We start from the raw sequence: 16105 nt of genomic DNA on the forward strand, positions 1-16105 counted from the left end.
TACATTTAATTTTCATACTTAGCTACCTTAAACAACATGAAGTTACTTTAAAAAAATATATACTGAAGTCATGGTTAACCAAAGAGAGAAACATGTTGCCATGTAAGATACAAAACAATGAATGAAATACAAAACTTAGATAAATATCAGTTGCAAACCATTAGGTTTATTCAGCTCTGGAAGAACACACCTGGTCAGGAAAATAGGCATTTCCTTCTCATTTAGGACTTGAATTAATACAGTTAGCCACACCTTGTAGTGGACTTCAAAAGCCAGGATGATCCTAAAGCATTCAATCATAACCGATATTTGAGTTTAGCAGGTGGACATAATTCTGGACTGGATGTAGCAATAAGCAGAGATGGCCAGTTGTGTGAGCACAGGGAGGTCTGTAAATATTTAGAATGCATGCACTGTTTCAATATGGACTTCCAACAGTCAGAGAAGTTGGAAGGAAGATCACCTAATCTAACAGAAGATGCCAATTACAGGATTGCCTTTAGTAATGCTTGGGGGGCGGGATATAATATTAAATAGCATTTTTATAATGGTATGTTCAGGTAGACTTAACAAGCCCCTATAAGGAGTATTTAAATACAGCAAAGAAACCCAACTTAAAAAGACGTGACAAACAGTCCATATTTGTATTCAGAAATGGCAATATTTACATTAGTGCTTTCTACATGAAGTAAGACTGTAAACACCATGACACACTGATGTCTGTACTTGTCGTCTTTCATAAATCATACCTGCTCACTTAATGAAATTGTGAAATGCCCCTGTTAATAAACACATATTCTTTTGCATTTTGTATACATTTATAACTTAGCAAGCAGGGTTTCTTCTGCCTGAACATCCCTCATTGGTATGTACTCTGATGATGACACCCTCCACACAACAAACTGATGAGCAGAAAAAATATGTACATCTTTTTGCACAGATTTCTTTGATTTAATTAAAAAAATTATCATTTTACAATACTAATTAATGCTGAAAATGCAAGTTAAGAGGACAGAAATAAATGCTGAATCCTTATGTATATTCCAAGGTGCTAATGCCTCGTATAGATAGGAAAGCAGTGAAGCAGCAAATAGAAAGATTTGGATCTCGCTGGCTTCCATTCCCTCATATAGCAGTTGCCTCAGCTCTGAAAGACATATTAAATACTCAACCATATGCATCCCATTCCGATGACAGTATTTAGCTGTACTAACTGACAAACAGCTAGTGGCAAGCCTAATAGTAGGATAAAGGCTTAGTGTTACACTATGCAGTTTTATAATAACACAATCTACATTTATAGTATACCAACATTTATGCCTCGAACATGAGGTATAACAGCATTCAGAAATGTGTTTAAAAATGCAGTATTTTCATGTTGCTTATTTTTCTAAACATTTCGCATTACAGTAATACAAACTAATTCTTCAGCTGTAATTATTCCTTATGGCCATTGCAATAGTAGTGTATCGTAGACAGTTTTTTCTGATTTATTTGCCCATATTTTGTAGTTTAGTAAAAAAAAAAAAAAAAAAAAAAAAAAAAAAAAAAAAAAAAAATCCAACAGAGGCATGTAAAACTAAAATAATCAAAAATATGTCCATTACTTTGGCTATTTGATGGTTTGAATATTCTGACTCACATATACACAAACACACTGTAACACCCATATTAAATCTGAACATATACACTCGTACATTTAAATCATTGTACTTACAATGACATTTTACCCATATACACTGAAAACACATACAGGAACAATATACACAAAACAGTTTCTGGAAAACACGTTGCATCTTTAAAAACATCCAGTACTGTTCCGCAAATGATTATAAAGTGCATTTTTACAGTCCCACGATTCCCGCAGTTGGTAAAATACAGCAGTGATGTTTAAAAGTACTGATATTGAATGCAAGTGTAGTATTTTTGCTGTTCATACCCTGAGCTGCACATGGAATATCTGTTTCTACACCTGAGTATTAAATTAACGGTGCTATTTTGTGTGCACACCTGCATTGCTGAAGGCAAGTCAAAATCATTATTGCCATCCTTGGGGTTAAAACATTTTACCAACAGAAACAAAAGGGAAAAGATATTGAAAAACAACATGAATATTTTCTTTTGTTTTTTTTATATTATACATATATTATATATAAAATACTAAGTTAGCAGCAGAAAATTAAAGCCCAGCGGAGACCCTAATTTACTGCACAGTGCATACTTTTCCAGTTTGCTCTGATACAGTTTGTACCAGTGGGACCAACCACAGACCAAAATCTCAGAACTTCTGCCAAGACACTTATACTGTACATGTTCATCGATGGAGAATAGCCAGCCCCCCCGTGCCAGCCTCACAGAGATAGACCTTGAGTAGGTCCTGCAGGGCGCTCCCTTATTCTGCATGGATCTACATACATGGCTGGCTTGCTGCCAGTGCTGGTCAAAAAACCCCACACAAATTAATCATCTTACACTGTGCCCTAATGAATTACAATACAGTATTCCATTAACACAATGTCACACTACAACTACGGGTTTAGCCATTTAGGGTTAAGCTTGTGATTGAGGCTGCACTGGAAAATAAATAAGCTTCATGACTTCATTTGAATTCTCACACTGAGAAAACACATTTCAGGTACATTTTTTAAAACACATGATCATTTTAACTTATCAAAAGGGCTTTGCCAAATTAAATAAATGCAAGCTGGTAACCATTTTCTCTTTAGAAATAATCACAAGAAAAATATATTGTTTAGATGTTTCATATACAGTATCTGTAGGTATTTAGTATAAATTGAAAAAGCAGCTGTTGTGTACAGACGGAGACAGACTTCCATGATATACTCATTATAAAACAATGCATGAACAATTTCCTCTTTTGAGTATTTCAGGAATGACTATGTAGTTCATTTTACCATAAAGTATAAAATGGAAAGGCGTCTGCATAAACACCCGCAGATCAACATCATCTATATAAATGGGTTTTAGGTGCCTGACGTCCAGCTGCATATGGTGACCAAATATTCATTCCAACAATATTCCATGTTATAAAAAGAAAACTAAATGTACAAAGAGAAATTTTACCACTGTTTTTATTTAAATATTCAAGTGGAATCCATTTCTGTAGAATTGTACAAACCTACAGAGGGTAGAAAATTATAATCTGACTCAGAATTCAAGGAATGATACTACATCTGAGTCAATGTACAATGAATAATGCTTATGATCTGGAAAATATGAATAAATGTGAGGGCATCTCGCTGCCTACAGAATTCAAAACTAAAAAGACTGACACCATGAAACGACTGGAAAAAAGCCCAATCTATTACATAAAACTAATATGTATATACTATATTGTGTAGTGCTTGCAGACGTAAACTGGGTATTAATCAGTACAAGAGGGCCATCTAGGAAGTTGTTGGAGGTACTGCATGTTTGAATCAACACTGACAATGAGTTATCAGTGTGTGTGTAATATATATGTACATCCTTATTATACAAATCAAGATATCAGATACCACACGATTTGTCTACTTATAGATAGAACAGGAAGTTTAGTTTCATGAAAGAAGTAATGGTTTGATTATAAATTTAAAAGGTACCAAATCAAGAATCTGAAAAATGTTTAATTCACAACAAAAATATTGTCCCTTAAATTCAATAAAAGAGGGCAACCCTTTTAAAAGCTGAAGTAAATAGGTTTCTAGTGGAAATATCTGTCCACTGGGAAAAAGTACATCTAAAGCTTTCCTTTTTGAAGTGTAAAGATATTGTACTGATGATAATATAATAATGATTATCATTAATTAATGATAATATAGGAAATATACATTAAAGTACATTAAAAATGGGGTTCAGTTATTTAAATGTTTGCTTTAAGAGTTTACCAGGCTGCCTTTGTAACACCCAAAGCCAGCTATTCTAGCCAGCTATTTCAGTTCAGTAAAATAAAGTTTCCTTCCAAGTATTTAAAATGCATCCACTTAAATGTCTTACTGTTGTTCACATTCACAATTATCAAGTTACACATGTAAAATGTGCCATTATGGGAGAAATTTAACAATCACCATCAGAAAAACTAAAATGAAACTAGGTGAAAACTAGGGTTTATGTTCTCTGACTGAGGAATGTGGGGGCCATCTGTTTGCAAATTCAATCCGACTGTATTGAAAAGCCCTAGTTTAAAGCAGAAGCCAGTTTCATTCTATACCTAAAAGTGTTTATGTATCTCCATATTTCCAAGTTTTGGCAGCCAATGAGAGAAGAATAAGTCAAATATTTCTCACTAGGCTCACTATGAGTTTTGCAATGAACCTACAAGCTGAGTAACCAACCCCTACATTCGGTTTTATTTAGTAGCACCCTGAGGTTAGCTTCACAGGAAAGCCTGGCGCGAGTGCTGTAAAAAAAGCCAACATGGCAGTTCAAGTTCAGCTGACCTCTATGCAACACTTACCATCACACAGCAGGTGAGTCGCACTACATTTCAGTGGGTTGCCTTCACTTTTTTGTAATTTTAAACTTGACAACTAGCAATTTCAGACACACGCATGCAGGGCCGAGGAAAGAAATAAAACTGTTTTGACACAAAGATGTTGCTCAGACTGTGTGTGCTTCGATCACAACCAGAATAAAGTAACTTAAGCCAAGTGAAATTAAACACAACCTTCTCCGCACAGTTAACAAGAAAAAGTGGAAAATAGTTCAAGATTTTATTTTATAAGGGTTTTTAAAACAAATCTTTACACAACTACTAGGCTAAACAAAATTTAAAAACTCTGAAGTAATTTAACTCAAAATAAGCCATGTTCTATTTATTAGTGCCTTGAAAACTGTAGTAGGCCTATGTTTCAGGTTTTAAATTACCATATTCAACAATACATGGTTGTGTAAACACTGGCCTAATTAGAGGACATGCTACTACCGGTGTAAAAATAGTAAATCAATTACCTTTGAATAGTAATCATGAAAGAAACCTTGAGTTGCAAAATGTAATCTTTCATTATTCTGCTCTTCTGTCTGTGCACATGAACTAAAATAAAAATGAGTCAAACAAAGCATTTGTTCAATGTCAAAGAGAAGGGTTTTTATTTTCCTTAATTTGACTTTTAAACAAAGTTTTGAGTTATCCCCCCTCCCCCCCTCCCCTTTTTATATAACATGCATAAAATAATGCCTTCAGGAAAATAATGCGGCTGTCTTATTTTTGTCCGTCCTACAATTATCAGTTTGTGTTGGGTTTCCTTTTCTCCTGGTGCAGCAATTTCGTGAATGTTTTAAAGCAGGCAGAGAAATGCACATTTTGCAGCTACATTCAACTGAATTTCACCCTTTTTAGTTTGTACTGAAAGTACTAGTTTTGCCAAGATTTGTTTTTGCTCTTAATGAAATTATGCCATCTGCGCTTGATTTTAATATTTTACCGTGTTCTCTGCACAATGTTAAACCCGAGTACTGTACACACCTCACATACACAACGTTCAAAATCAAACAAAAATAGTTCCTATAATGTCATTCCTATCGCAGTCAATGCCCATACCTTACTTAATGTCTTAACTCTTTGCACCCAGGGGACTAGCTTATCAAATTCTTGCATAGAATACAAAATCTCTTACAGTGTAATTATCATTACACCTTCTACATTTAATTGCTGTTGTATATTTAACCCCACACAAATAGGACCTATTACTGTGACCATATTTTCAAAGTTAGGCAGATACTAGTGCTCATATTAGTCATTTTGTTGGTGATAAAATAGTGATACACTGACAATAAATTTAAATGTCTGAATTATTCACACCCATGCTTATGACATTACAGTACTACATATGCACACAATTTCCCACTGTAAACTGAAGTGTATCAAAAGCTGGTATCCTATAGTATCCTGCATGTTTTAGCCATTCATACCCCATACAACAAAAAGAACACAAAAAAACAACCCTTGAGATTTATTTTATGGCAATTTAATTTGGTGTTTGATTTGATCTTGAGGTAGAAAAGTGGCCCGTTTAAGAGTTATATTTTAAAAAGATCTCTGAACAGCTTTGCAGGCAGTGTAAAAAAGACAAATGGGAAAACTTAAGCAGATCTCTGTTAACATGTAGCCCAAACAAAATGAGACCAAATAAATCTGACTGCATTGATCCCAATGCACTTCTCTTATCTACAGAGATAGAAGTTTAAATTATCTTGACCTTGTCCAACATAAATAGTCAGAACTACAAACTGCAGATAGCTTCCTCATGAGGGAAATGCATTGAGATAAGAGGGACCAAGATAATACTGTATTAGTATATCAGTATCAATGTCAATGCGAAGATGAACATCTGTTGTGAAAAATACGTTCTTTACCATCTGCTTGTGAAAGGTACATTCAGGCAGTAATGAGTATTATCTACATAAAGATGGCTTTTCAGTCCGAGTCTGTGTTTCACAAGGCCTATACAAGGGCATCAAATACAGCCCAAAGAAATCATTATCCCTTTAAAAAAAAATACACAACGGTAGTACTGGTAGTAGTGGTAATAAAAATATTATTATTATTATTATTATTATTAAGCCTTTTCTTTCCTTCTCTAATAACTGAAATTGAACACAACACTGTAAACATTTCTTTATTCATTTAAACCGGTTAACCTGTTCTTTCTACCTTGCTTAAACCATAAGATTATGGCGAGATGGATTCAGATTAAACTATGATAATATTAAGAATCTAGATGTATGCATTTAATTATTATAATTGGTTTAACAGCCACCGTTGAACTGCAATAAATCAGCCTTTTTTGGAATATAATTTTAATTTAGAAAATGAAATCTCAACCTGCCCGTCAGACATTAGACCTTTAAGTTGCAAAGCATGAAAACATTTATATTTATAAATAAATAAATACATTTATTTATTTATTTATATTTTAAAAAGGGTGATCTGCAGAATATTGTTAACCAATATGTTCTATTGAGCTTTTAAATTTATAACTACATAATAACAAAGGTTACTAAACACCAGCAGGCTTCCACACAGTTAAAGGAAATGTATTACATGGCATCAACCTGGACTTTCTGAAGTAAAATCAGAAACTACTGATGTTGAAGTATTTTGCAGGTTTAGTCATTCATGTCCCGACTTCTACCGAAACAGCATCCTCTAGTGGAGCACACTACCAAGAACAATACGGATTGCAATTTCATATTTAACGTGGGGATCAACAACATAAAACAAACACACAAAAAAACATCCAAGTTGAAATTATAAACCGAGTGTGGAGATTTATCTTGTGAACCAATCTCTGGTAATTTTGTGTTCAGATGTAATCATTGCCTCCTTCCCTCAGAGTAAAGAAAAACAAGGAAAAGGACAATAGATAAACACAATTTTCAGCCCTAGGTAAAACACTTTGTTACTGTAATGTGAATTAACTCTTGTATTACAAGGTAAACACTAATTCAGGTACATTAATGAATCTAAAAGATGTTTTGTCTTTTATCATTATTATTATTATTATTATTATTATTACAGTGGCTTTCTTGAAGTGCAAGGATTGTAATTACACAGCTCCACCAGCTGGACACATCTCAAAATAAATGCCTTCAAATACATTGGATTCACTTTAAATAAGCAATATGGAATAAGAACACAATTTTCTTTATTAGCGGTTTTGCCAAAAGCTCATTTAAAGATAAAATGTTACCCTAAAGCAAATTCCTAGTGATTCTTCCGTTGATAAGGCGTCTGACACTTCACTTCATAAGGGAGTCTTTGAAAATTATGGGTTATGAAAATAAAAGCAGTCATAAAATCCTTTTATTTTTTTAAATGGTAAGAATGATAAATTATGGAGTCTCCCACTCCTCTTCACTAACTCAGACTGCAATCAAATCCTCACTGGCTCCAGGTAATGAATAACTATAGTCTTCACATCCAGAGCGGCCAAGAGAGGCTGTCTTTGGGAAAGTTCTGAGGACGGATTTCCAGACTATATCAGGAACTACGGCAAAACACTATATGGAGTCTCTGGCATGTACATACTAAGCCAACCGATACGTTTTAAAGACAAAGAAGAAACTACATGTGAATGGAGACTCTGGATTAAAGCCTGTGTGTGCAATATGGACATCCAAGTTAATGAGGCTTCTTTCTATTCATTGGAAATGTAAACCAAATTCAAAACCACCTCAGCTTTATTGGCAAACACACTGAGTTTACAATGTTCTCAGAAAATGTTAGGAGCAAGGGTTGTTATTTTCCGCACGAGCATCAGAGTACATTTCCTAATGAAAAAGTCAATGCAAATGGAAAAGTAGACACCTCCAAGTAATGCTATACTGTTTTCTTTAACAAGAAAGCAGGAAAATGAATGTTTTTTCATCTCTCTCTTAAATACATTGAGCTTTTTGTGGCTGTTCCTTAGTCCTTTGGAGATTAAATCTGAAAGAACCAGAACATGAACACAGAAAGGCATATTATTCATCTCTGCTGCTGCAACTGTAGTTTAGCAAAAATAATGACAAATAGTTTCAAAAAACATACAGCCAGTGTTGTTATCAAGAAAAATGCACGAATCAACGAAGTTGATAAATTGTATCAGAATTTCCCCCAAAATTAAGGTTACTGGATTTAAGCTGAAATGTACACTTTAGAATTATTTTAATACAATTCTTATTATTACAATGTTGATGGATTCTGAAGTTCTGGGCCGCCGTGAATCAAGAAAACACAAAAAGTGTGTCCTTCCAGATGGATTGCACTGCTAAGTAAAAACATTTTCCAATGCAAACGCTGGAGTCTGTTTTTGACTTAATTGTAACAGGATATCCAACAACTTCACAAAAGCAAGAAAAAGGTCTTTCTACACTGTGACTGGTATCCAGCTGAGATGGGCTCCAAGTCTATTTACCTCCCTCTCTGTCAGTCAGACTTCAGAATAGTGCCCTATTCCTTTAAATCTATTCCAGTCCTTGTCTGTTAAAAAGACCTAAAGACCTGAGGAAATGAAAAAGTAGATTTTCTAACTTCCTTTGGTACTTAAGAGTTCCTGAGCGTGTCTGTCCATTACTGGTTGGTTGCAAGCTATGATTTCCTCTTGCTCTCTCAATAGTATAGGACATGCACAATTAAGATTACACAAATGTGCTGAAGGAAATATGCACATTATACACTCTACAGTCGAGGGCAAGCTTCTGCACACATAGACGGTCAGAATATTGTGTAGGTACAGCATACAACAATACAATAATAGTGTTCTAAAATAAATGCCAACTGCTTTTGCCTTTTATACGTGCCTCACAGTTTAAATCACCTCTGTTTCACACACAGTGCTTTTAAATGAGTTGAGAAGTTGAGTTGCAATGGTCTGTAATAACTTTTTAGCTTAACGATGAACTTCCAAAAAATGTTCTCAGGGATGGCCTATCTGGGCTATTTGGCCTATTTTGGGCTGCAGGCTTCTTTAAAATTGAACTGATCAAATACATTCATATTTGAATAAATATAAGTTTTAGTTTAAAATGTAGTTCGTGGAGATGCCATGAAAAGGAACAATCAAGATATATCTAGAACCAAGTGTTAGTGGATATAATAGTCTGTTATAGGAAATCTGGATCGGCTCCAACCAATACAGTTATTTCAATTTCTGATCCAGTTGTAGTCCAGTTGTAGTCTGCAGTTGTTTTTCCTTATAAATTTGAAATGATCAACTACAAATCTTGCTATGACTCAGTGTTCCTTCAAGAGGGATGATGCAAAGCATGTGTCCTCCAAAATGTACATCTTCAAAGCCATCCACTATGTTCCTCACTGCAGACGTGGAGCTTGTGAACAAGCAAGGCAGGCAACTGCCTGGGGCCCCAGGCCGTTAGGAGGCCCCCAAGGTTATTTATAACATATATTAATGGTGATGAACGCTGGTTGGAGGGGCCCCCTGGGAATTCTTGCCTTGGGCCCCAGCAGGCTCTAGAATCACCACTGCCTCACTGCAAGCCGGGAATGCCCACAGCTTGCCCATTACAACCATTGGACTCACTACTGCTGCAACAGGAAACAATGTGAAGCTGCAAGTGTCCAGGAAGCCACAAGGAGTCACTAGTGTGCAAAGAACTGAGGATTACCCTGCCCATCCCATCTCAGCAGGGCTCAGCAAATTAGGCTAAGCATCCTCCTCAGGGAATGCCCATCTAAGGCCACACATAGTAGAGCAGGGATTGGAGACCAACTCAATCTACAAAAGCTATCAATCTACAAAAATTCAATATCCATGGTCCTGCATTCTGGTTGGAATTTATTTACACATTAACCATTCATTGTATTTTATAATGTTAATATATGTTAGAACACCTTGTTTCTTAAATGTTGTTAAGTATCATAAGAAAAAACACTATGCAGGTTTCTATTTTACATTGGTCTTATAAACAGTTTTGCTAAGACAATTATATACATTTATGATGCAAACATTTTACATTTTATTCAGTAAAGTAAATATATATTTTTAGGGAACAAAGAGCTAAGGCTACACTATAGTCAATAAACTAACTTTTGAAATATACAAAAATAAAGTGATATCATACTAAAATATATGGTTTCCAGTGGCAAAAAAACTGTAACCTTAGGCTATTAAAATCTTGAACAATTAAATCTTTATAATTTGTTTTTTTTTTTTTTTAAATACTGGTTTTCAGACCCCCTTGGTTTTACTGCAATATTTACTTTATTCAAAGGGGCCTTTCTTTTTCCCAGAGCACAGGGGAAGCAAGGTGTGTCGAGTATATGATCATCACACCTGCCTCCCTTAAGCAACACTCTTACAAACAAAGCATTTTAATCTTCCTTAAGCAAGTACACAATAAATCTCACTTAATCGCAATACATGCAAGACACCAGGAATTATAATTACTGTTTTAACCTTATATGCACCACCTTTGAGAACTAAAACATGCAACACTGTAATTCTGATGACCTAAGGAATGATCTCATAATAAAAACAGAAGGAGCATTTGAAAATGAACAATGTTGCCCTCCTCACAGCCACACAATACTCAAAGGAAGTGAATGACTGTGCCAACACATTTAATGGAGAAATCAATGGACCAGTAGTCAAAAATTAACTACACTCTTTACAGACCTCCCTATGTCAAATAAGCATAGATTAATAAGCAGTATTTATGAAACTTAATAATATAGTTTAAAATTAAAGGACTGAATACCTTAAACAACAAATATTTTAACTACATCAAGATGGAATCAATTAATTTCCAAACTCAGCAACACTTAAAATGTCAGATGCTCTGAGGATCAGAGAATCAGAGTGATGCAAAGTGTTTAAAGTAAGTTGGTGTGTCTCACTGTAGTACATCCACAGGATACCCTCCTACTTTTCAGTAGTTTAGACAATCCCCTAAGCAGGTGGAATATAGAAGTGATGAAGTAAAGGAGTATAACCCTTTATATTAAGCCCAATTCACAATGAAATGCCAGCAAAATGCAGGCAACGTTTGAACTAGTGAACCCAGTATGAGACTCAGCTCTCGGTTCATGATTGTGTAATGAGAGGTGTTGTGTGGGGTCTTGACATATACTGCAGCAAAGTGAAATCAACTAAAATAAATGAGAAAAAAAGCATGACATTACATTGTGTGTATATCTATATAAAAAAAAAAGTCTGGGTTTGCAGATCTGCGATTGATTGATTGCTCAAATCTAATTATTTAATTTTTAATTTTTCAAGTTTGACATTACTGCCTTCAAATCAAATCAAATTAACTCAAAACAAACAACCATCAGTATCACTGCAATGCAGTCTAACACGTTTGCCTGTATAGAGATATTACATTTTGCATGATTTATGTCAGAAGTTATATACCAATATGTGACAATAGTTAGCATTACATAAGTCACCAACATGTTGGTTCATCAATTACACTCAGAATTGCTACGACTACATTATTTTCGTTACAGTCACAGATCTTGGTCAAAGGTGGCTTAACCTTGTGTTCTGGTAAAAACGCGAACATGCACCCCTATTCTGATTGGTTACGTCATATGCCGGCATTCATTTTCCTGCTCCATTCACACAGATCCCTTTCCCAGAGAATTGCTGGCATTTTGGCATTTCCTGAGGTGGAAAATTGCCGGTGTCGAAATGCCAGCAATAACCAATTCACAAAGACCTTGCCGGCAACAAAATGCCAGTGTGAAAGGGGCTTTACATATGTAGTATAAATGCCCTATTTTAAGGACAAACAGCCTGAACCCTAACCTTAGCCAACAACTAAACTTCAAGACAGGCCCATACAATTCTAGACACAATTCAGTTTAGTCAGTAGAAAAGCAAATGTAACCTGATCAAACGCCTAAATTTACTGGGGACTAACCCTATAATAGCCTAAGCCTAATCAAAGTATGGACCAAAACATTACCCCTTAAACTCAAGGTTGGGGTCAATTCCAGTTTTTCCAATTCAATTCAGTTTGTATTACCTTTTTCAATTCAATCCAAATACCAGTAGAACCTTTTACATCAAAAGTAAAAAGATTTGGAACTGGAATGTGAAATGGGTCTCAGGGTTTCACTCACAGAAATGTCTGTCCTACTTTTGAATTTACAATACAATGGGCAGGACACGGGGAGGGGACTAGCTGGGCTGAGGTGCCGAACAAATGCTTGTGTGAAGTAGATAAGTCTTAGGTTGGATCGAGCTTGGAAACACTACTCTAGAGATTTGTTTACAAGTAAAAAACAGATTGTTCAGGGCCTTGAGCGGCTCATTCAGAAAAAGCATAGATTGAGTCTTATGAGCTGTGGTTTGCCAGTTCGATCCCAGCCGTGACCGTGAGTGCTCAGTGGTGGTGCACAATTGGCCAGGGAGGGCTAAATCTGCAGGTTTGCGGTACTACTGGAAGGGACATGCCTCACATCCAATCTCATGAGGGTGTGTAAAATGATGGATGGGTTTGGAGGATCCCAGTTGTACTTCCTCACTCTCCCCAAGTGTTGTGGCAAGGGACATGGAGACAAGCTGAGATACATTAGGACAATTAGGAAATTTGACGAAACCAAAACTTTATAAATAATTGGCGATTCCAAACAAAAAACAAAAACATATCATTTCAGATTCAGCAGAGTGTGGCGTGAAGATAGAGCCAAACAGTCCCTAGAAAATGACTGATCAAGGTGTTCATATTTTTTTTTATAAATAATAAATATATATATTTGTTTTACATTATGCAATGATTTTACATTATTCGTCTATGCCAACAGGATATAGTTTTAAGTTCCAGAAGCCACTAAGATAATTCCAACCCTTAGAATTCTGATCTGAAAGCAAAGCTTTTCATACTGGACTAACTGACCATCTTATGAGTTATTTTTGGGCCTTTATATTATGCAAAAAGACATCCATAAGTTTGGTCACAGAGAACTGATGCTCATACATTGAGATAAGTAGACTATATTTTGTCTTGCGTAAGGCAGCAAGACCCTTACACACTGCATAGAGGTGGGGAGGGGACCACAATCCTGGGCTACACAATTGCAGACCATTCCTGGCACAGAACCTGTATGAGGGTGCCAAGGATTTCAGTTTACTGTGATTCTTGTCACAGAGATCGGTCGAGGACAGCCCACACATGTTCGATGAGGTTCATCTGCAGTGACTGGCCGTGCTCCTGCAGTGCTGTGAAGCCCCAATTCTCGTTGGCGTGCAGTGTGATTTGGGTTGCTGGATGGTCACACCTGGGGATTTGCTTCCACAATACAACACAAGTGTACGCTAAAGAGTTCCGTACATTTCTTTTTTAAAGCAGGACCCCCCAATGGTGGTATTGGCCTACATTCCAGAAATACTGAGGTCATGTGTTCAGAGAGACATGTGTGAGTAATCTGAAAAACTGGAAACTACCATACCAACAAAAACAGTATTCCAACTGAGAACCAACTAAGTCCTTTCAGCCTTGACTGAAAACCTATTCTAATATAGGATCAGGATGCAAATCTAAAGTAGACAGCACTGGATAGAGCCTCAGTTCTTACACTTTCACATACGTTAAATTACAGTTACCATCCTGAAGACAATAGATTTTTAAATCGTGAAATTAGAGCCAGTAATAAAAACATAGTTTTGTCAGGATTTTATTTTAGTTCATTAGTTACCCCTGACTGAAATTCACACAATCGGTCACAGAAGATACTCCCATGTGGTCTTGTTCTGGAAACGATGCACACCTTGACCTATTAATAGCTTAAAAATGTAATATCAATAAGAATGGTACACAAGGGACACACTGGGGAACACCAAGTTCAAAAGTAAACGTAGTTACGGAGACATAAGACACTGAGATAGATAGGAAGCAAACCAATCCAAGGCTATCACAGAAATGCCAACTGATTTACAATATATACTATCAAATTCTACAGAGGACCTAGCAATTCAGAGGTCTTTCTTAACCATAATGGGATAATGGAGGCTCATGGCAAAGATGCATCCGTTGTATATTCACAGAGAAATGCTGAATTCAACTTTTCTGACAGATCACATCTGTGGGCACAGTCATAAAGGCCGCAGCCAGAAGTTTCTTCATTGCTTTGGCTAGGAAAGGAAGATGTGAAATACATTTTCCTAACAGTTCTGCAGAGAGATCATCTTTTTCTAGGAAAAGATTCACCACCCACCTCCACAAGCGTAAATGCATAGTATTTGATCCTGAAGGTAGGGAGACATTTTCATTAAACGTGATTAACAACTGGCAAACGTGCGTGAATGAAGTTTGGAGATCTTTTGTGCTGCTAGGAAGCTAACACGTGCTCAGATGCAGAAGACGAAATACTGGCAACAACCATAGTATGAGGAACTAAATGGTCATAAAACAGAAAATATATCCCTAAAATGGTTTTACACAGGTAACAATGGATCCCACTTTACAGAGTGGTTTTTGGTATTTAACTTTTCCCACTAGAAATCACAGTGGAAAAGTAAGCAGCCTTCCCTTTCCTTTTGAGGCAACCTTTCTTTGCATACATAAAGAAGAGAGAGAAATAAATAATCCCACCTTCTTGTGAGGACACAATGGGAGGCATATACTCGGGGATATACTCTTTCCTCTCCTCGGCATCCTTGCTGCCAGCCTGTGGGAACTGCAGGATGTTGTTCTTGGTGACAGGAAACAAGGGGATCTGATGAGCAAAGCCAACCGGCTCAAGATTGTGGACATAGTCTTCAAGCTCATTCAGGTTTATTCCCAGTAACTTGAATGCCTGTCCGACATCATCTAAAACTGGGTCTGTGCGGCCATCTGCAAGAGAAAAAACAGAACAAAGCAAAGGGTTTCATTAAAGGCGTCCTTTTAAAACAACTGTACACTCAGCCTAGAAAGACATGGTCATGATCAGATTAAGATTTGTAACGATAGGGAGATTAACATAATAAAACAGTGACAGGGGTTGCAGTTTTAATGACAAGAATAAAATTGCTGTACTAAAGGTACAAGTACATTTTGTAGGAGTGCAGCTTCACAAAGATGCAAACAGTTTACAAAAATAGTTAAAATGCGATATGGAGACAGACATGGCTTCAGACAGCACTAATCGTACTATTGGTTCAGTTAGTGTAAAGTGTTAGTAGTAGGAAGAGGAGGAATCGCGGAATTCAGAATAAAATCGGAAACAATTATTAATTTAACAGTGTATGTTGTTAACGGTAACAGCTGCTGGGGTTGTTTTTATTTAAACTATACTTGAAAAAATGTCAAAGAGGGACAATGCTGTAATCGCCGTTTATATTATAACTAGTAGTAGTCTTGTTTAATAATAATAATAATAATAATAATTACAGAAGGATGATATGTTAGGACACTCCCCCCTGTTGACATCTGCTAACACCATAAATAAATGAAGCTTGATCGCATAGACTGTCACTGCAAGTGCGACGCTTTCAACACAGCATGTTACTCTCTTTACTTGGGTAACTAAGTAAGTGCACAAATCACACGATATGGCTTTTAAGATACAATGATTAATATTAGCTAATCGTAAAAAGAGTTTCTCTCAAATGGGGACAGCAACATTAGTAACAATATTAATATTGATAATAATCATACGCGTTTCATATTGGGGATG

General features: G+C 36.1%; 1 protein-coding gene across 1 annotated transcript in view; it reads right to left on the minus strand.

Annotated features, from left to right (window-relative positions):
* taf3 (TAF3 RNA polymerase II, TATA box binding protein (TBP)-associated facto) overlaps window positions 1-16105 on the minus strand; it is a 62359-nt gene that overhangs the window by 45759 nt on the left and 495 nt on the right. The window contains exon 2 of the mRNA XM_066705085.1: window positions 15040-15282. Coding sequence (XP_066561182.1) covers window positions 15040-15282 — 243 coding nt within the window. The remainder of the gene's footprint in view (window positions 1-15039; window positions 15283-16105) is intronic.

The sequence above is a fragment of the Amia ocellicauda genome, chromosome 5, assembly GCF_036373705.1.
Source record: "Amia ocellicauda isolate fAmiCal2 chromosome 5, fAmiCal2.hap1, whole genome shotgun sequence".
NCBI lineage: Eukaryota > Metazoa > Chordata > Actinopteri > Amiiformes > Amiidae > Amia > Amia ocellicauda.